The sequence below is a fragment of the Nematolebias whitei genome, chromosome 1 (genome assembly GCF_014905685.2).
Source record: "Nematolebias whitei isolate Nwh7 chromosome 1, NemWhi1, whole genome shotgun sequence".
Lineage (NCBI taxonomy): Eukaryota > Metazoa > Chordata > Actinopteri > Cyprinodontiformes > Rivulidae > Nematolebias > Nematolebias whitei.
Window position 1 is genome coordinate 53,912,109 of NC_056498.1, and position 21,957 is coordinate 53,934,065.

Sequence of the window (21,957 nt, forward strand, 5' to 3'; positions counted from 1 at the left end):
GTTGGCCTTGTAGCTGTTTTAAGTGCTCTATAAATAAAATGGTATGGTGTGGTATTAGTCGAGGGCCCTCTAGCTGCTGAAAATGGTAGTGTTCAATATTTTCCATGTCAGAATGAATTAAATCGTCAGATCTCAGCCAAAACTTGTTTTATAAATATTGGAAAAAAAAAAAAAAAAAAGTATATTAGTCGCTTCAGTATATAAGTTGCAGCATTTGCAAATTTATGCAAAAAGGTGCGACTTATACAGCGAAAAATACAGTATGTGGCCATGTATGACCTATTTGAATTTCTTTAATATGTGATTTTTGTATCGTAGAAATCATATATTTGAACATAAACAGTCATACCCAGTTTGATGACATGCTCAGATTCAAGTGTTTTGGTTCTAATAAGTAGCTGAATCACAAAAAAGTTATTGTCCTTATAACTATTTGAAAGACTCTCCTGACTCTGAGTGCTCGGAAATGATTTATAAATTCAACAAAACACACAAGGAATATGAGACACTGTTGAATATTTAATCAAAGCTACAATTTTTTTTATCCACATAACACTATGGAGAACAGCATACGTCAACGAGAAATGAAAACATTGGTCATAATAGATCCAAACGATGCTTTGTGTTTAGAATTGTACAACTGCGTGTGAACATGTCTGGTAATGTGGTTCAGTATAACTCTGCTGCTTACGTTTTCTAGGTGAGCCAGTTCAATCTCGAGTTGGGACTCCGTCGCCTTGGGCTCGGGTCTCACAGTCACAGCAATTACCTTGGAGTTCACAGCCGTGTGGTTCCTGCGATGAAGACAAAAACATAATACTCAAAAATCTGATCTTTTTTCCTGCTGAAGATGGTTTAAAAAAAATCAGCTCAACCAGTCAAGCTCATTGCATTGCATGTCTTTAAATACATAATTCATAAGAGGGTGTTAAATATAATTCATAAGAGGGTGTTAATGATGAACTACCGTTATTGTAACACGATTTTCAACTGCGAACATGGCCACACAAAACAGCATACCAACCCATAACATGTAAAGTTTAATACAAATACTTGTTTACTCCACGTATCTCACTGTGACAATCAAAAGCCACAGCTGTAAAACTGTCTTAAATAGTGAAAACAAAGTTGCATTTTTTATTTACCGTATTTTTCGGACTATAAGGCGCACTTAAAATCCTTAATTTTCTCAAAAATCAACAGTGAGACTTATAATCTGGTGCACCTTACGTATTAATTCTGGTTGTGCTTACTGACCTTGAACCAATTTTATGTGGTACACGGTGCTCAAAAATCTGTCAGAATGTTTCTGTTTCACTTAATGCGCCTTATAATCCAGTGAACTTTATGTTTGAAAACAGACCCGTTCATTGATATTGAATCTTATAATCCGGTGCACCTTATAGTCCAAAAAATACGGTATACTATTGCATAATCAGTAGAAACGTCTGTGGAAATGTATTTAGATACCTGCAAATGTTACATTTACATCTATGTTTACAACTACTGCTGTATTTTTAAACCTGCTTTAATTCTGTTTACCTTATTTTCTATTTATATGTCACCTTTTTTTAAACTGTACTGCCTTTATTACATTATTACTATATGATGGTATGGAAAGGTACCAAACATAATTTCATTGTGCCTGGGTATGATGACTATCACTACTCTAAATACGTCCATTTACGTGAAGTTTATGTTCAAGCGTTGCATCAATAAATCTTAAATCTTAATCTGATTTGGTGCTATAGGCATGCTTGCATGCACATATTTTTAATTGAAAGTTTACCCTTTATTGCTAAAGTAGTCAATTCAAAGTGTAAAAAGTCAATAATTTCCAATTTAGATGAGTATAAGACTAAGATTATTTCTCTAATGTTCTTTCTTCGTAAATATACACACAAACATGTTTTTTTTTGGCCATATGCTTTTTCAAATATGCTGTTAATGTCATGTTTCCAAAACAGGCAAAACTGTCACAAACACTTTTGCACTGAAATGAAAACCGTCAGCTACAAAAAAAGTATAAAAAAGGGTGGAGGTGAGACTACAGCAGCACCTTTCTTAGTTCTATCCTCAACACCCCATGAGCTCAAACAATTTTTTTTCATGTGCAAAACGTCAGATTTCTACAAGTGTCCAGTTGATCTGCATTTGGCCATGTCAGGCTGAAAGGGGAAGGCCGAAGTGTCCCGTTCTGGGTTTGTCTCCAGCACAAGGAGCTGCTCTTCTAACAGTCACGGCTAGTCTGACAGGTCCTGAAAGCACTATTTTGTTCTGGTATCTTAGTGTCAAGGACAAGATGACTTGAAGATAGCACCGAGTGTTTCTTTGTGCCACCCTCCTGCTTTTTCTGACATTAAAGCCATCCTTATTTAACTACCGTACTTTCCGCCGTACAAGTCGCATCTATAATGTGTCACCACTGACCACCCAGAAACGCGGGCCAGTGTTGTGCCAAAAATCGATTGGCTGCCAAATGGCGACGATGGGAGCGTGCATGGAAGGACTTTAAAAAGAATTTAACAAGATTAACAATTAAAATCAGTTATTTGTTTGCTCAAAATTATAGCAAAGGTGTGTCTCAGTTGAACTTTTCCTTAATAAATGCACTTTAATGGTCAAATCAGCTGCATTTTGTCTGGGTAATGTGACGAAATGCAGTTGATTTGATGTTTGCTCCAGGAGTTCTGGAGCGACTCGAAGGTGGCTCTCTATGGCAAACCAAGTGTCTCATTAATTGCCACATTTACTTATTAATGAGACACTTGACTTGCCATATTGGTCAAGGGCCCTCTAGCAGCTGAAAATTGTAGTGCTCAATATTTTCCATGTCAGAATGAATGAAATCGTCAGATCTCAGCCAAAAATTGAGTTATAAATATGGGGAAATAAACGTATATTAGTCACTTCAGGGCAGCACGATGGTGCAACTGGTAGAGCTGCTGCCTCTCAGCGAGCAGGTCCCTGGTTCAAATCCCGGTACGGAGGCCTTTCTGGGTGGAGTTTGCATGTTCTCTCCGTGCATGCGTGGGTTTTCTCCGGGTACTCCAGTTCCCTCCCACAGACCAAAAACATGCATGTTAGACTGATTGGTAACTCTAAATTGTCCCTAGGTGTGAGTGAGAGAGCGAATGGTTGTTTGTCTCGTTTGTCTCTATGTGTCCCTATGATGGACTTGCGACCCGTCCAGGGTGTACCCCGCCCCTTGCACAGTGATTGCTGGACATGGGCACCGGTGACCCCCATGACCCAAAATGGAAGAAGCGGGTAAAAGATAATGGATGGATGGATAGTCACTTCAGTGTATAAGTTGCAGGACTTGCAAATTTATGCAAAAAGGTGCAACATATACGGCAAAAAACATGGTACATACTCCTTGTATGATTATGTTTCATTTTTTGGATTACAGTCGTCACAAACCTGGAATATTCTACTTTTTTAAAGGCACAAGATGAAACAAGTAATATAATACAAACTATTTTTGTGTCTAAAGTGGAATCTTTCAGGGTCATCGGAGCCACATGTTGTTTTTTCAGACCTGATCTATGACCATGAATAAAAGTGGACTCCTCTGCAGCTTCCAAAGGATTCAATCAGTCTCACATTTCCTCTCGCTAGCAGAGCAGAAAATATAGACAGCAAGAAATGTCCCCTTACTTTGGTGAAGGTAGCATGAGGCCAAGAGTCTTGTAGAGGACGGTTCCCAGAATGAAGACAGGTGACCCCTCCATGTCTGAAAGAGGAAATGAGACACCAATTAAAACTATTAAAATTACACAGTTTACAGCACAAGCTTAAACATGTAGTTTGATTTCAGAGATGCACAATAAAAATAAATTGTGCAAAAACATTTTTTTCTCTTACATAAATCAACAATTTTTTTGGTAACAATAGTTTTTCAATGCAAAATACACAAGATGTGCTAATCCTAATTCCATTCAAACTGATATCTCTTTACAAGTTTGAAGAATTTCTAAATTCTCTCATTGTTTGTGGTGCTCAAACTGTCCACATTTCAACAAAAGATGTAAGCACGTCACACAAAATCATTTTTAGACGAGACTGATTACATCAATTTAAGAAACAAAGGCCAGCTCTGGATTTAGATGCAAACAGGCAACTGCAGATTTTGAATGTATCTTTGACTTAAAAAATTTTTTTAAACTAATAAATCATTTTAGCTAACTTTTTTAGACATCTTCTGTCAAGCCAGTGGCCAATGAAATGAGGTTCCTTCATTAAATTTTCTCTTTAAATGAACCTCTCATGTTGAGTTAATTCTAAAGTCAGAGAAATAAACGCTCAGCCTGGATGTTCAATTTACACATAAAGACAGTTTGTGCAGCTTTGGTTCTTGCACTGAGCAGGAGGGGATGTGCTCGTGTGATGCAGTGGACATGTTCGGTGATATACCTGCTGACTGGGAAACAAAGAGGCCCTTTGGGATGACCACTTTATCTTCCGAGTTTCTGGCCCAGTCAACCATGCCTTTACGACCTTTCATGGGGAAGTTGATGTCAGTCATCACAGACACGGCAGGAAGTCTCTGGATGCTGGCCACTGTGGTATTTGTACAAGCAGACACAGACAAATACAAATGTTCTATTTAAAAAAAACATCTTGTGAACAATTCTCCTTTTTGAAGATTCAGTTATTCAATTTGATCACATGGAGGTATTATATATGTATCAATATAAACCAGTTGGATTAAAGACGAAACGTTTCAACAAGTTTTATTTTTTTATCTTTCTGAATCCATCCACAGGAATTGACTTCACTTTGTTAGATTTTTCTGGATTATTGAGCATGCATCAAGATAATATAAACCAATATTTACTTTATTGTTAAGAAAGCAACAAAAGCAAAAAACACATCTCTTGTATTTTTCTGACATGTTTTAGCTTTATATGGGAAGCTGTGACCCTATATACCGTATTTTTTGGACTATAAGGCACACTTAAAATCCTTGAATTTTCTCAAAAATCCACAGCGAACCTTATAATCCAGTGCACCTTATGTATTAATTCTGGTTGTGCTTACTGACCTCGATCTGATTTTATGTGGTGCACAGTGCTCAAAAATCTGTCAAAATGAGCTTGTTTTGTTTAATGCACCTTATAATCCGGTGCGCTTTATGTATGAAAACAGACCCGTTCATTGATATTGCGCCTTATAATCCAGTGCAATTTATAGTCTGAAAAATGCGGTAATGTGAATGGGTTGTGTGCTATATCTGTGCTAAGATGAACAACAATAAGCCAAAACTGGAGGAAAAAACAAAAAACACCTGGACACAAAGTGTCTTGAATTTTGAGTGTGATATTTTCTCCTTGTGTGAGTGTGAGAGTACACGGAAAAAAAAAAAAATGACTGGGAGGGAGCAAAACCTGAAATTGGCACAATAAATCTGGTAGACAGGTGATGTCCTTAATCACCTTTTCCTCTCCTCATCTCCTTGACATTAAAAGCCAGTTTGTGCACTAAGACAATAACAAGAAAAATATCCGGCCTCAACGGAAAAGACAATAAAATTACAAGGGAGAGAATAAATCTCCACTGTTTCCATTCTGGTATCACATCCAGTCCCAGTAAGGTTGTGCTTCAGATTGGGAAATCTGAGCCTAATCCCACCATTGGTGCTAAAACTCCATTGTCCTCGTGTTGCTTCAGTAGTGCAATTTGAATTCTGGCATGGTTCCTTGAATGAGTGAAATCTGTGAGGGTAAAATATGTGCCTGTATGTTTGGGATCATCCTACAGTGAGCATGAAATCACAGAGCACCGCGAGGCCTGCCTTTTCCAACGTGCTCACAGGACCAGATGCTTGGAGCAGCGGTGATAGGTGTGTGTTTCTCTGGGTGTGGGGTTTCAGTCACAGGGCACAACATGAACAACGACAGGGTTCTGACAAAGCTGTGATTCAAGACTCTGGATGGTACTGCAGGAAAATGGGGCTGGAGGTTTAGTAGCTAAAATAAAGCAATCATCTAGGAGGCTGATGACTTTGAGCACAACACTAAGATTATTTTCAAAGGTGCCAAGCTGGGCCACTGCTACCATGTCAAAATAAGCCCTTTCTCTTATGTGAGTTGCACTGGAAGTCCTACAGCCAGCTGCTACAATTTCTAATTCTGTTAGCAATTATTCATGAAATTATAAGAAAATATCTGTCACGTGCGAAACTGATCGCTGTGTAAAAGCTAACGTGTTCAAATGACGGGCCATAAACCCAACAAAGTTCAGTCAGGTCACCTGCGCAGTTTCTTTCTTTTTTTGTTGTTGTTGATACATTTCATCCTTCATCCAAAGGACTTCATCAGTCCGAGGAGCCACAAACAAACTCAGTCCCACAAGAAGCACACTCCCATGGTGGACCAACCAGTTTTCTGGTGCCACTATGTGAGTGTGCTGCTTGTGGGACTGAGTTTGTTTGTGACTCCTCGGACTGATGAAGTCCTTTGGATGAAGGACGAAATGTATCAACAAAAAAAAAAAAAAAAACTGTCCAGATGACCTGGCTGAACTTTTTTAGGTTTACGGCACTTCATTTGAACATTGTGTTAGTTTTTACACAACTATCGATTTTGCACTCGACATATTTTTGCTTATAATTACATGCTAATAGCATTTGAGCTAACTGTAGGACTTCCAGTGCAGCTAAAAAAAACAAAAAACAGTAAGAAATAAAAAAAAGAAAAATAAACCATCCAGATAACCTGACTGAACATTGTTGATATTTTTCATCTGGATTATTGAGCATGAGCTTTTATGTTTTAAACCACGTTGGCTACGTTGGCTATGGCTGCCTCAGAGGAGTCGACAGGGGAGAGGACAGGCCCCGAAAACCATCTTATAATCCACAAAATTGGTTGGCCCACTATGTGAGTGTGCCGCTTGTGGGACTGAGTTTGTTTGTAGCTCCTCGGACTGATGAAGTCCTTTGGATGAAGGACGAAACATCCCAACAAAAAATATATACCGTCCAGATGACGTGACTGAACGTTGTTGCATTTTTGACCTGGATTATTGAGCATGAACTTTGATGCAGCGCCATAAAGTTTTCTGTATTTTAGATTGGAGTTGTTTTAAGACTGCAAAGATCCATTTTGGTCCTTGTCTCATTTGGAGAAGCTGTTAGCGTGTCAGTTTGGTCAGAATTAGTCTTTATTTCTCCAAACCAGCATCATTATAAGATATATCTACAACAGGCAACATTCAGTTTCTTCGTATCTTTTCCATATAACCCTGAACTTTCCCTTTAAGGTTTATTTGTAAAGATTTGATTTCTAACACAAAACATGAGTTAATATGCTCATAAGAGGTTCAGCATTAAGCCAAGAGTGAAATCAAACAACACATACCTTCTGTGTTAAACAAAAATAACAATCTAAAGTCAAAAAGCAATTTATCAGTATTAATTTAAGAATTGTTTTGTCCACCATGAAGTGCATCCTTAAGGAGCAGCTGGAACAAACGTGCACGATGTGCCTTGCTCTCAAAGCAGCGTTTCATTTTCTAAGCTGTCCCAAGCTTTACTTTGTCCTCCAAGTGTTAGCTTGTAAGGAGTGAGAATGAGCTTGCGGACTGAAAAGCCTTTTTGCAATCAAGGTTATTTAACTAAAAGTGGGGGAGCAGAGGACGACACAGCGGTGACAGCTATTATTTATCTGGGTGTCAAGAGGCTGCTATAAATTAGTGATGAAATGATGAAGCAATATCTTACTCAGCCAGATGCTTTTTACTTGGCTGCCACCAGTGGATACACAAAACTTTCCATTCCCTTAATCAAAAGAGACAAGTAACCATCAGGACACAGTGGTTAAGTCTGAAATTATTGTTGCTGGCTTCCAAAGCAAATGCAAGTATGACGTAATACTTCCCCCAAACCCATTACTATCCTCCTCGAGATAACTCAGCAAAGGTAGATTTGCAAACATAAACATCAAGGATTATTTCTGACATTTCAAACAAACAGGTGAAACCTGTAACTAGTTTTTGCCATAGACGTTTCCAGATTGAGACCTGTACATTTTGACTTCAACCACCATGCAGCGAGGTGTAGCCGATTCAAGCCAGAGGCAACTTGCTGCTGAGTCTCGTCACTGCTCAAAAGACAAATGGAATATTTCGACATGTCGACTAAGATCAATTTTCTTTTTGGTCATATCACGTCTGCGTGATGGACACAGACGAGATGAACAGAGGCCAGACAGTCAAGTACCTGAGCAATAAAATACAAGTCAAGTTATTTTATCAATGTACCGTGGTTGCCGCCGTACACGTCGCACCGCCATGTAAGTCACATCAGTGCAAATATGTCTAATAAAGTGGGAAAAAACATAAATGCATTGCTTCGCTGTATAAGTTGCATCTATTATGCGTCACCGCTGACCACCCGGAAACGTGGGCCGGTGTTGTGCCAAAAATCAATTGGCTGCCAAATGGCGGTCGCGGGAATGTGCACGGGAGGACTTTAACAAGAATTTAACAAAATTAACACTTAAAAACAATTATTTGTTTGCTCGAAATTATAGCCAAGGTGTGTCTCAGTTGAACTTTTCCTTAATAAATGCAATTTAATTGTCAAACCAGCTGCAGTTCACTTAGGCGGTGCAACGAAATGCAGCTGATTTGACGTTTGCTCCAGGAGTTCGGGAGCGAGACCAAGGTGGTTTGGTATGGCAAGCCAAGTGTCTCATTAATATACACTTTTACCTAGTAATGAGACAATTTGCTTGCCATATTATTTGACCGCCCTCTAGTGGCTGAAAATGGTAGTTTTCAATATTTTCCTTGTCAGAATGAATGAAATCATCAGATCTCAGAAACAAATTGGGTTAAAATATGGGGGAAAACAAATAAGTTGCTTCGCTGTATAAGTTGCAGGACATGCTAATGTATGCAAAAAACAGTGACTTATACAGTGAAAAGTATGGTAAGCTAAATGCTAGAGATAAACACAGTTTGACAGGACAGTTAAATTGTTTTGAGAGCAGTGGAGGAGTTTTTGCACTTAAAAGGGATGACAAATAAATTTGGACACCAATCATTAGGGCACATTAACAATAAAGATCATAAAACACAAGAAAAGCACATGAAAATGTCTTCATCCACATAAAAAAAGGAAGGAAAAAATATTGAAATGCTTGGCATTATGAATGCACTCAAGCTTTTGTGTCCAAGTCTAAAGTTATTAGTTAATTTGACTCTTGCTGTTTCATAATGGCATTTTGATGGGTGAATTTATTGAACCACATTTGGTATGCTATTCCTGGGGCCTATTCATCATTATGGAAATCATATATCATAAAGAGCCACTGAGTGTAAGCATTTGCTGGAAGTGGGTCAAAATGTTAGCTATTGTGAAGCATAAAAGGAAGAATCCTCTCTTTTTAAGCTCTACAATAAATGCCCACATTCACAGGCATGAATAAGTCAAGTCACACTTACTTCCATTATTCCATTCTAGGAAGAAACCGTTTCCTTCAGAGAATGAAACAAAATGGCAAAGTGACCTGAGATCCTCCATGAGGAGCTGGAACCGCAACTAAATAAATAATAAAATAAATCATAAACCTGGGGCAACAGACGGGAAAATAAATATTGTTTAAACTCCAGAGTCAGAGTCAAGAGACCAAAAGGAGGAGTAATAATGTGGACGTAGATTTGTGTAGCAGAAAGAGCTCATAACAGCTGGAAAAATATAATGTTTCGCTAGTTTTGCTTTTAATTTTATGGCTTTTAATCAGAAAATATATTTGCATATTTTACCATGAATTTCAATGAACTGACTTATAAGCTATTTTTTTATGCTGCACTATTGCCAAACATGCTTTAGGGCTCATATGATTCCCATAGAGCTGCCGTGGAGACGCAGTATTATTTCACCTTCAAACATTGCCATTTTGTTCCCTAAAATATTTTGAAAGTATGCATCAGTAATAACTGTTTATGTCAAATTAACTCTGGAATTAGAAAAAAAAAAAAACACAGGGAATCTTAATACCTTCCAGATATTTTACTGGCACTGAAAATAACATGTAAATGATACAAATAAATTCATATTTGCATACTTGTATTTCTAGGGTTAATACTGTAATATGATGTTAAGTATTTTCATAGGAATTTAGCACAGTAAGAACAAAATAGTTTCAGTTTTTAGTTATTTCTGATTTGCAGCATTTGTTCTCCCCTCAGCCTCATCCTACTTTACTGATGGTGGGGAACTACATATCATATTATTCAATATTTTCCTATCAGAGCACTTCACTCTCAGACTGCAGGTTTACTTGTGGTTCCTAGAGTTTCCAAAAATAAAAGGGGAGTCAGAGCTTACAGTTATCAGGCTCCTCTCTTGTGGAAACAACTTCCAGTTTATGTCCATGAGGCTGACACCTTGTGAAATTTGTTTTCTTTTTTTATAAATCCTATAGTTAGGGTCAGCTTGGGTTTTCTGTGCTATCCCTTAGTTATACTGCTATAGGCTTAGACTGCTGGAGGACAAAGTGACCACATATCCTCACTCTGCTGCTGTCTTTATTTGCTCTACTCTACCTGTTTGTATATATAATTATTTCTATCCTTAACACATTTTTTTTTGTCTTTCCTTCTATAGAAAGTTCACCTGGACCCGTTGTTCTATGTTTGTCTGTTTCTCCTTCCTGTCCTCTCAACCCCGAGCAGATCGAAGCAGATGGCCGCTCGTCTTGAGCCTGATTCTACTGGAGGTTTCTTCCTGTTAAAAGGGAGTTTTTCCTTTCCACTGTTGCCTTTGTGCTTGCTCAGGATGGGAGACTGTGACAAAGTGAAGATTCAGCGCAATCTTCCAGCTTCCTTAGATAGATAACTTTTACTAATTAGCTTTTTTATGTACAAAGTATGTGAATGCTTTTGTCCAGTGCACTGAGATGACTTCTGTTGTGCACTATATAAATAAACTGAATTGAAATAAACTGAAGTGAACTTGACTTGGACAGACAGCTGAGAGCTGGGATTATGTGTCTCTGTCAAGACGAGGTAAATGGTAAAGTGAGCTGTAATTCTCACCCAAGTTTCCAGTCATCAGGTAGGCATTGTGAAAATCCTTCATGCCCAGTCCAACAATGTGGATGAATTCCTCGATGACCTGCATGAGCTCCACTGCTGCAGGGTAGATCTGGACAAGAAAAAAAAAGGACAAGAGGATGATAATAGTGCTTTTCTCATACCTACACACCTGGCACTGATGAGGGCTGCTAGAGAAATAAGAACCAGATTAATAAATATATTAGATAAATCAGAGTTGAAGCAATAAAAATACAAAGAATGTGCAACAGTTGTCAAGACAGTGGTTATAGCTATGCATTACTATTTGTGGAAAAATGGGACATAATGGAAATGTAAATAGAAACAGAATGCAATGACTTACATATGTCAATAACCCAAATTGTTTTCTTAATAAAATGCAGTAAACACATGTTTCAAATGTTTAAACGAAGAAATTGTGCAATTTTTAGGGAACAAAAGAACAACTTTTATAGCAGCAGCACCTCTCAAAACTGTTGGGACAGGTGCAACAAGGCCCATAACAGTTAGTTATACAAGTAGGAAAAAGACTAAGTATTTTTCCACCCTAGGTTAATTGAAACAGGTACTTGGTACAAAAAAAAAGAGCTTTTAAGAGAGGTTGAAACTCTCAGGAGGAAGAGGCTCACTAGTCAACAAAAACCCTGAGTGGAAATAACAGGAAAAAAAAAAAATCCAGAATACAGTATTGCTCCTCATCAAAATATTTGGAAGATTTTGCGTATTCAGCACCATTATTTACAGTTTATAATAGAGATTTCAAGAATCTGGAGAAATCTTCGAGCTCAAAGAACAGGGCTGCAAGCCAATGTTGGATGTCTGATTTACAGGCCCTCAGGGGCCACTGCATTAAAAGCAGGTGTGGTTCTGTTCTGGACTTCACTGCATGGGATCATGACCACTCACGCATATCATCGTCTGTAAGATCCACTGTGGCATCCGCAAAAGCTGGTTAAAATGCAATCATGCAAAGAAGAATACATATTTAAACAGCATCCATAAACAATGTCATTGTCTCTGGGGGAAAAAATAATAATTTCAGGAGGACTGAAAAGCAGACAAGTGTCCTGTGGTCCATCTGATAGTATGGAGGTGTGTTAGTGCTTAAGGCATGGGCATCTTACACATCTGGAAAGGCACCATATTTGCAAGAAAGTATACACAGGCTTTAGAACATTATGCTTTTTTTAGGTAGAGCCTTGCATATTTCAGCAACATAGTGTTTAATACGTTTACCCCGTTCCGTTGTAAGTAAAAGTGGGTTTATGATATTTGCAAACCATTGCATTATGTTTTTTTTATTCACAATTTAAAGAAAGGTCCAACATTGTAAATACATTTGCTTGCATTGTAACCTGAATACTGACAAGTGTGGGTGAAACGATGAGAAAATATATTTTCTGCAACCTAATCTGAACCCTCCATGTGACATCAGCTTCAGAGCTGTAATCAGTGGCTCTGCCAGCGCAGTTGCTGCTTGGCTTGTCCTTCGAAAAGGCCCAGCCAAGTTAAGGGCGATGGCCTCAGTTCATGTGCGCACTCAGTGAGAGAATGCAGCATGGAAAGCTCCATGGCTTGACTTGTGGCACTGCTGGTCCTGTTGATGATCTTCCTCGAATAAATAAATCAAACACGTGTTAATCCAATACATCACTCTGAAAAGATTGCGCGATTGTCCTTACAGAGGATGGGAAGCTGTGGGACCATACCTGACCACATTTTAGGCAAACTCCAAACAGATTTGCCTCTTTCACAAAATCTCAGCAGCACAGGACAGAGCACAGCCTCTGACTGTAATTTAGTAATTACCCAGCCAATCAAATTTGGTATTCAGCAACCACTCAAAGCAGGACTTTTCCTCCTTTGTGGCATCTTCTGCAGCTGCTTCTACACGTTTTCACATGCGTTGCCTTTAATTTGTCTTTAAGTTGGTCAGTGATGCTGAAGTTGAGAGCCTCTGACACAGCAGAGTGAAAGCCACGGTGGCAGGGAGAGGGGAGTATCACGTCGCCCCTTCCGGCATATCTGACGCAGAGTGCAGTCATGCTCATTCTGCTGGTCTCCATGGCAACCACAAAGATGTGAAGGCAGCACAGGGAAATGGCTGCAGAGGAGGTTGTGTAGACAGAGCTCTCTCTTTCCTCGCCATGGAAACAGTGACAGGAGGTGAATATATAGTGATCTCCGCACAAAGCCAACTCTACAGCCAGTAAAACCTCATAGTGAGGCGGTTCATGTGCGGGTTCTGAATGTCCGCAGCACACAGTGTGTGGGTACTGTGGATGCTGAGCTCGTTAATACAAGTAAACCCAGCAAGTGAGAAAAGCAGTTAACCGTGAAGCCGAAGCATCATCTGTTGAAATCAGGCATTGTGCGACTAATACAAACAGCGGGGTGATAAACTAGACACAATAATTCCTAAAGAATGGATGCAATTTGTCACATTTCTATTTTGGGTTCTCAATCAGCAACATTTCCAACCATGTTCTCGACTCTGTCCCCATCTCTGACGCAGTCTTACCAAAGGACCTGCTTGTTTAAGGCTCGTCTCAGACAAAATACCACTGGGGGCTGCCAAACGAAAGCTCCAGAAAGTAAACACCTAATTATTCCCTGTACAGACAGCCAAGAGTCATTTTCAAAGCAGTGTTTGCACTGCCTGTGTTTGAGCAGAGTTTTAACGAAAGTCACATGTGAAGACACTCCAAGAGAGGAATCTGACTTGTTTTAGTGCAACATCTGCATGTCCAAAAACCTGCGTGTGAGGCTGCCTTCAGGCCCAGTTTTCTCTAGCAAAAGAGATCTTAACTCATCTCAACTTTAATTTGGTAAATTAAAAACATTACAAAAAAGTGAATACAATTATAAAATGGTAAATCAATCATTTACCAAAAAAAAAGGAATATACTTATACTTACCTACCCTCATAGACCCAGCAGTCTACATAATGACAGATATCTACTGTCCATATACATGTATAAGTACACATACAGACATTTAATGCATATTTAAATATGCATGTATATAATACATACACATACTCACATTACATACATACATGGTTACACAATACATATATACATCTACATAACAGAATAAGCTTTTTTTATTTTACATTTTAAGGCTCTTTTAAAGCTCACCTAAAAAGCGCATAATTTGAGATCATCACTCACTTCATTGAACAGTTTCACGCTGAATACATCTAGATTTTACTTTACTTTTCTCTTTTAGCGTGTTCAAATATTAACAAACCTCGTAAATTATATTTACTCTCTCTTAAATAATTATTGAATTCCTGACGGAAGACTTTTATTGAGTGCTTTATACATTATTTCCAGTATTTTTATATCTACATTGTCAGTAAGTTTTAAAGTATTACTTTAGACATTTGATATGTGATCTCAGTTGGGATTTGTCTGGTTAAATAAAGGTTAATAAATAAATAAATAAATAAAGTGCCAGCGCAGGTGACACTCAGTTTAAGAAGAAGAAGAAAAAAAAATCCCCACTGAAGGTGACAGCTGAGCAGGTGCCCTTTGCGGCGTCGCGGTCATCACAGATGGCATCTTGGTCAGAGTGTGGACGTGTGTAACGTCAGGGTTGTGTTCAGGCACCGGTGGCAGCTTTCAACACGAAACTTGCCACCCTTCAAGCTGAGAGATGCATCTAAGAACTTACCCATCACAAATAAATAAGTCAAGCTTTAAATCCCAAAACCCACAAAAATACTGTTTCACCAAATGTGTATGGGAATTATATCAAGGCTTTTTCTACAACGTAGCTGCATTTTCATCATGAACTGATTCAGCATAAGCAACAAAATGAGTCAACTGTTGTGGTAAATTCCTACGTGGACTGCGATCCAATCCCACTAATTGCCCTGATCTATATGATCTATAAGGGCTTGGTGGAACATTGTGCATGCAGCAGGAAAGAGACACTGTCTGTGGCTGTGCTGCTGCCACCAAGTGGAGGCCTGGGGAACTGGTTGTCTGATTGAGGCCAGATGTCACATCTGCTAAATGACATCACAATCATATCAATGAATGTGACGTTATTGTTAAACCCACCTGACTTTTCCTTACTTCTGTTTTTTTTTTTTTTTTTCCAAATGGAGTTAGTGCAGACAAGCCGAATGCAACATTTATGAACAGCGTTCAGGCAGAAATCTGAATTATTTAGCGCACTGACAGATGCTTACCTTTTGTGCATCTTCCCATTTCTCCTTATTCTCCTCCTCCAAGAGGTTGCTGATGATTTGAAAAAAGTTCTGTGGAAAAGGATAAAGGAGAAAATACATAACACGCCCACACACACACGAGCAATACAGGCACTGCAGCAAGCTGCTTTTAAAAATCATGACTTTAGCAGCACACGCGCAAAAAGAAGACAAATCTAGGAAATGTAAAATATACTGACATTTGTGAATGCATAAAAACACGACTTTCTATAAGGGGATAATGACAGTCCCTGTAGGGCTCAATAATGCTGCAGAATTTGGAGCTGGAACCATGTTGGTAAACAAATGGAGAAAAGATGGAGCTCGTGGCTGAGCTGCAAATAAAAAAAAAAATACACCTTTAAATCTCCTGCAGCTTGCAGAAGACATTATAGCTTCCGGAGACAAGCACAAGCTGCAATCAGTAAAAAATAAAATAAAAAAGTGATGAAAGGGAATGTTTGAGCAGCTGTGTGGATTGTCTTCTTCAGCTATGGAAACCAGGGCCTGCTCTGGGGTGCATGCCTACAGTGGTAATAGGACCTGGGTCCGCTCTTACGTCTTGTTATATTGCCTGGTCTACAATAAGCCTGAGGGAGTGGCTCTCTCTCTCTTGACACAGGCTATCTTGTTTTCTACTTGAATGCTTATGCTCCCTCTGGTGGTAATGTGCCCACTTTAACACTGCATTAGCGCACAGGCATACACAGTAAGGGTTGGGCTAGCTGGCTCCTGCCTGCCCACATGCACACACATACATAGAGCTTTCCTAATAACCAGAGATGGGATGCGCTCCTCGGATTTTCTATGACGGGGGAAATGGCTGAACGGAGCCAGGTTTCCTCCATCCATCCACATTTGTGTTTTATTTTCAGAAAAAAAAAATGTTGGAAGAGCCATCCATCTTAGAGTGGGTGAAAAGTGCTGATGAATGAGCACAAATCAACAGGAGGCTAAGGAAATGATGTCCCTGGCATTTTGTAATGCAAATACCACTGCACTTTGGAAGTGCGTCATTAGGTGAGTTAAACACTTGTGCGATTTATTTATTTACCTATATCCCAACCTGAACCAGAGGTTGTTTGCTGGTTGAAAACAAATACACACATGAAAACGAAAATGGAGGGAAAGTGTCGGTGTTCTTAATATCAAAGTTTGTTTATTTCCCCTTAGCCTATTAAATTATACACTGATATTTAAATCAATATGAGTATAATTTCATATTTAATATACTCAAAAAAATATTTTTAGTCAGCTTATCCGGCAACGTGATATAAGATTTACTACCATATTTTTCAGACTATAAGGCACACTTGAAATCCTTTAATTTTATCAAAAATCAACAGTGAGCCTTATAATCCGGTGCACCATCCATCCATCCATTTTATTTCCACTTATCCGGGTTGGGTCGTGGGGGTAGCAGCTTAAGTAGGGAGGACCAGACTTCCCTCTCCCCAGCCACTTGGGCCAGCTCCTCCGGGGGAATCCCGAGGCGTTCCCAGGCCAACCAAGAAACATAGTTCCTCTAGCGCGTCCTGGGTCTTCCTCTGAGTCTCCTCTCAGTGGGACATGTCCAGAACACCTCACCAGGGAGGCATCCAGGAGGCATCCTAACCAGATGCCCGAGATACCTTATATATTAATTTTGGTTGTGCTTCACCTCCTTCTACAGGTGTGCAGTGGAGAGCATCCTGTGCTCCAGCATCAACGTGTGGCATGGAGGCTGCACAGCTGCAGAAAGAAAAAGCTCAGCAGAGAGTGGTGAAGGCTGCACAGAAGTCTGTTGGAGTCAGCCTTCCCACTATCACAGACATCTACACCTCTAGAGGCAGGAAGAGGTAAACCTGCATCATGAAGGACCCCACACACCCAGCACACAAACTATTTGCCCCACTCTCCTCAGGCAGAAGGCTGAGCAACAGCTTCTACCCTGAGGCCTGAATCTCTAACCAGAATAACCACTGTAAACATTACTGTGAAAAAAAAAACCCTGAAAATCGCTGTAATGTCACTTGGTTGTTGATATGTGCTGCTGCCTATCCATGATGCTGATCTCATGCTGCTGATTATTTCATGTTGCTGTGTTCATTAGTCCTCATCTGCCCACACAGACTCATGTTTGTGCTGCTGTTGCTTTGGCGCATTGTTTTTGTACTATTAGTGCTATTAGTGTATTCTTAGTTTAGGGAATGTACTATATATATATATATATATATATATATATAGTATATATATATATATATATATATATAGTATATATAATTTATATAATTTCCGTCTGGGATTAATAAAGTATTTTTGAATTGAATTGAATTGACTATTCTTAGTTTATGACTCGGATCTTACTAATGTTTTTCTTTACAACTGGATGCAACTGGGACCGTATGTACATAGTTTCGTCCCACCTCATGTATCACATGTGGTGTCTATGACAAATAAATCTCTCTGACTCTGACTCTCTGATTTTATGTGTTACAGCTGAACAATGTTGAGAGTTATTGTGAATGAGCTGAATAAAGTTGGACTTATCTGACTGTTTTGTTTCGCTTAATCCGCCTTATAATCCGGTGCACCATATAGTCCGAAAAAAAAAACAGGTATTTGCACTTTTAGATTATTAAAGAAGCAACCATTTCCACTTTTATATAAAAATGGCTGCAGGACACTTTCTGATTTCTGAGTGCTCACATCCCTGTGGGAGTGGGAAGCGGGTGGGGTACAATGACATTGATCCATATTTGATAAAGTAACAAAGCAAAACAAGGAATAAGGAATTAGATTAATCATACCCACAGGCTTGTAATATTGAGTTTTAGTTTTGTTGTTAGCGCCACAAAGAGAATGACGATCTCATTTCTATTCATCTATCACCTCTAAAAAAATTGAAATAATCCTCTACATAAATATAAAGACAGAAATATTGAAATTTTAACATAAATTGTAACATGAACAAAGCCACAAACACAGTCTGAGAAGAATGTCTTTGAAAAAAGGCTCAACTTTGAGGGCATAAAGGATCTGATTGGAGATGGAGGTGGAGCTTTAGCTTTAATCTCCATCATCCTATTGACAAAAAAAAAGTGAATCAGACTCCAGTTAACCTCCTCATGATGAAATGAAACAGCTTAGGATGTATCAAGATCTCTTGATATGATAAAGTCATGAGGGGCGTTTGCCAGCTTTTGTGTTATGTCAAACATGTTAGAAAAATGTTTTTCCTTTTCTTGTATTATCCATCGTTGGTAGCAACATGAAGGATTGTTATCTAGCATCTGATAAAAACAGTGCCATGGGGTGCAGTTTTAACAAATAACTCCTGTATCTAAAAAAAAACAAAAAAAAATCTTACTTGCACATCATCTGACGACGGCTCGTAGCTCGCCCTTTTGAAGGTTTCTGTCACGTTGTGAAGGATTTCCACCGAAGACAGCAGGTCGCCGGCGTAGAAGTTCCTCCTCTGGGTGAGATCCAGCAGGTTTTTGGTGACCTGGGACATCCCATCCCCCGCCAGCATCCTCTGACCCTTCGCAAGATGCCCCTGAACCTCCAAGAACAGGAGAAGACAGAACTTGGGGCATCGGTGTCCTCTGCCAGTTCATAATGCACACGCTAAGCTACACATTCGGAGTAAATGGAGTGCGAAAATTCAGGAAGAAAGGATGCGACTCTCCGAGGCCCTTTGTTTGACTCTTATATCTTTGCCAGGCTGAAATGTTTTCTGCCTCGCGGATGTTTTGAAATGAACCAGTATGAATAAAGGGAGGGAACTGGAGCAGAAGGCACACATTTAGGCAGAGATTGCACAGCAAAATGACATTTCACATCATTGCACTGGAATTATGTCCATAAATGCACAACCACAGGTGCAGACGTGTATGTGCGATCTCAGCCTTTGTAAATCATTTTGTCTTCAACTGTGGTTGGGGGCTGTTACTAAAATTACCTATTGTAAAACCAGGCTATCTCGAGGCAAACACAACACTTGTTTTTTTTCAGTAGCACAATATAATGTATTTAGGCCTCAATAAAAACAGTTTATATATATATATATATATATATATATATTGCAAAACATCCATTAACTAATTAAAAGAAAAGTATTGAAATTCACCCAAAGTTCACTTGTTTCCAAAGGACTATATTTTTTGGTCAAAAAAGAGGTTGACTCATTGAATTCCCCTAAATTTTTATTACCGGCTTTTATTATGTATCAGTGCTTGATAATACTTTTATAATTTATCGTGGCAGTGCATTTTAAACAGTGCAATTAGCACAGTGTTTTTGAGGTCTCTGAAGCAAAGATCCAAATGAGAACACGCCATAAACTATAAATCAAACAGTTTAAGGATTTGATGATGCCCATTCATTTATAAGAGAATATGGCCGAATCTGTATTTTAATTTGCTCCTCTACTGAAAGCGGTTAATCTTTGGCCACGGGCGTGATGAGAGTGGAAGGAGGGGGTTGGGGACAAAACACGAGGGAGGTAATTTATGATACACTGGATACAGAGGCTGTGAGAGGAAGCTGACTTTGCACCTACTGATTGCTGCAAGTATCTGAATTCGTTTGTTATGCATCGAGCGTAGCTGGGCTGCTCCCAGAAGGCCATGCCACGGTGATCCAAAGAGCAGCGTCGACTAGTGGTGCCTGCGAGAGGGGAGGGAGACGGCGACAGATTTGGAGAGGAGAATCATGAGGGAGGGATGAGAGTAGAGATGAGTCGGCACAGAGAACATTAAAAAAAGGGGGTGGAGGCGGAGGGGATTCAGAACATAGGGTAGGGGGGAAGAAAAGGCAGATGGAAGTGGAGTGGAAAGGGTTAGGACAAAAGAAAAGAGAGAGAAATAATTATTTTAGTGAGAGGCTTATGCTTTCTCCTCTGACCATTTATTTTGCCCTTAACTTCAAAATCTTATGTCGCCCATTAAGGTTAGTGTTTAACTTTAAGCATGTTTTCACAGAAAACGGAAAAGTAATAGACATATTTGCATAAAACTGCTTTATTCCTCACAGTCCCAAGGCCTTTAATGCGTGTTTTGCGTGCCACGTTGATGCGGCTCACAGTTGTTAGCTCAAACATGGCAGCAGCTGAGTTGTGATCGCTGTCAGGCATTTAAACAGTGATCCAGAAAGAGAACTACCCAATATCCACCCACTTGGATATTTGCAGCCAACATAAGGGCCCAATATCCCTTGGAGTGCTCTTCACTCCTCACCCTGCTTCTCCAGCACAGGTGTTTCACATCCTAAAGGAAAACTCCCACAGTACAAACCATTTCTCCCTGGCATTCATGCTTCATGTAAACTCTTTACTATCTCCTCTTCTTTCTTTCTGTGTCTGGTCTTCACACTAACACACACAGAGAGAACAGGATCCAAACCGTACCTCCTACACCCTCCCTTTCCATGGCTACAACTTGGAGATATTCACTGAAGCTGCACAAAAAATAAATAATAAAAGCCTTAGTGTGCTGGAAGCATCAATGCAGCACCACGAGCCAGCCCACAAAGCATCAGCAGAGGCCTACTGCTTCACACTGCAATGAGCATCTGTCGCCCTCCAAACTGGCTCCACTTGGGTGCTCGATGTTACAGTACCAACCATCAAAAGAGCTCAGGCCCAGTGGCCCAAAGAAGTTGGCAGTAAATGCATCTTATGACAACTTGATATACTTAGAAATTAGGTGTTTATTTGGTGTTTTGGCTCCTAAATGTTGCTGTTCATTAAGAAAGGCATCATGCTTTACTTAGAGGGAACTGGCAATAAGACCTAAAAAAGTGTGACACGGTTCAAATCAGCTCGGTTTATTTATTTAGTGCCAATTCATGACAACGGATGCACACAAGGACTGGTTGAAATTAATTGATATGCTTACAATCAATTTAAAAAATATTAAATTGTTTTTACCATATTGTGATAAAATACTTCATAACAGTAAAATAGACTTAAAATGAGTTACGGTAATATTGTTATACAATATGTTATTTTCCTCTCAAATGAACTTGTTCTTGCTTTAACTTTAAAAAGCTGTAAGATGTGACACTTTTGTTATTTCAGCAACAACAAAAGACAATTAACTACACAACGTTTGCATGATTTGAAGGCTCAATCAAAACTAGCACCGTAATTATGTTACTTTATCAATGCTGTATTTCTTGTGATGTACAGTTTATGCAACCCTGCTTAACATTTGGTTGTACACTAGTCCCTCACTTATCGCAGGGGTTACTTTCCAGACACCCCTGTGATAGGTGAAAATCTGCAAAGTAGGAAAGTTATATTAATTTTCTTATATATATATATATATATATATATATCCATCCATCCATCCATTTTCTTTACCCGTTTGTTCCATTTTGGGTCACGGGGGTCGCTGGTGCCCATGTCCAGCAATCACTGTGCGAGGGGCGGGGTACACCCTGGACAGGTCGCAAGTCCATCACAGGGCCACATAGAGACAAACAAGCATTCACTCTCTCACTCACACCTAGGGACAATTTAGAGTTACCAATCAGCCTAACATGCATGTTTTTGGTCTGTGGGAGGAAACCGGAGCACCCGGAGAAAACCCACGCATGCACGGAGAGAACATGCAAACTCCACCCAGAAAGGCCCCTGGACCGGGGTTTGAACCAGGGACCTTCTCACTGAGAGGCAGCAGCTCTAC

At 39.4% G+C, this 21,957-nt stretch overlaps 1 protein-coding gene across 1 annotated transcript in view; it reads right to left on the reverse strand.

The window, feature by feature from the left end:
- adgrb3 (adhesion G protein-coupled receptor B3) overlaps positions 1-21,957 on the reverse strand; it is a 155,440-nt gene that overhangs the window by 41,499 nt on the left and 91,984 nt on the right. Inside the window, exons 9-15 of the mRNA XM_037678726.1 lie at positions 19,830-19,936; positions 18,636-18,830; positions 15,269-15,337; positions 11,050-11,158; positions 4,417-4,563; positions 3,661-3,736; positions 692-794 (exon numbers count right to left, since the gene is read on the reverse strand). Coding sequence (XP_037534654.1) covers positions 692-794; positions 3,661-3,736; positions 4,417-4,563; positions 11,050-11,158; positions 15,269-15,337; positions 18,636-18,830; positions 19,830-19,936 — 806 coding nt within the window. The remainder of the gene's footprint in view (positions 1-691; positions 795-3,660; positions 3,737-4,416; positions 4,564-11,049; positions 11,159-15,268; positions 15,338-18,635; positions 18,831-19,829; positions 19,937-21,957) is intronic.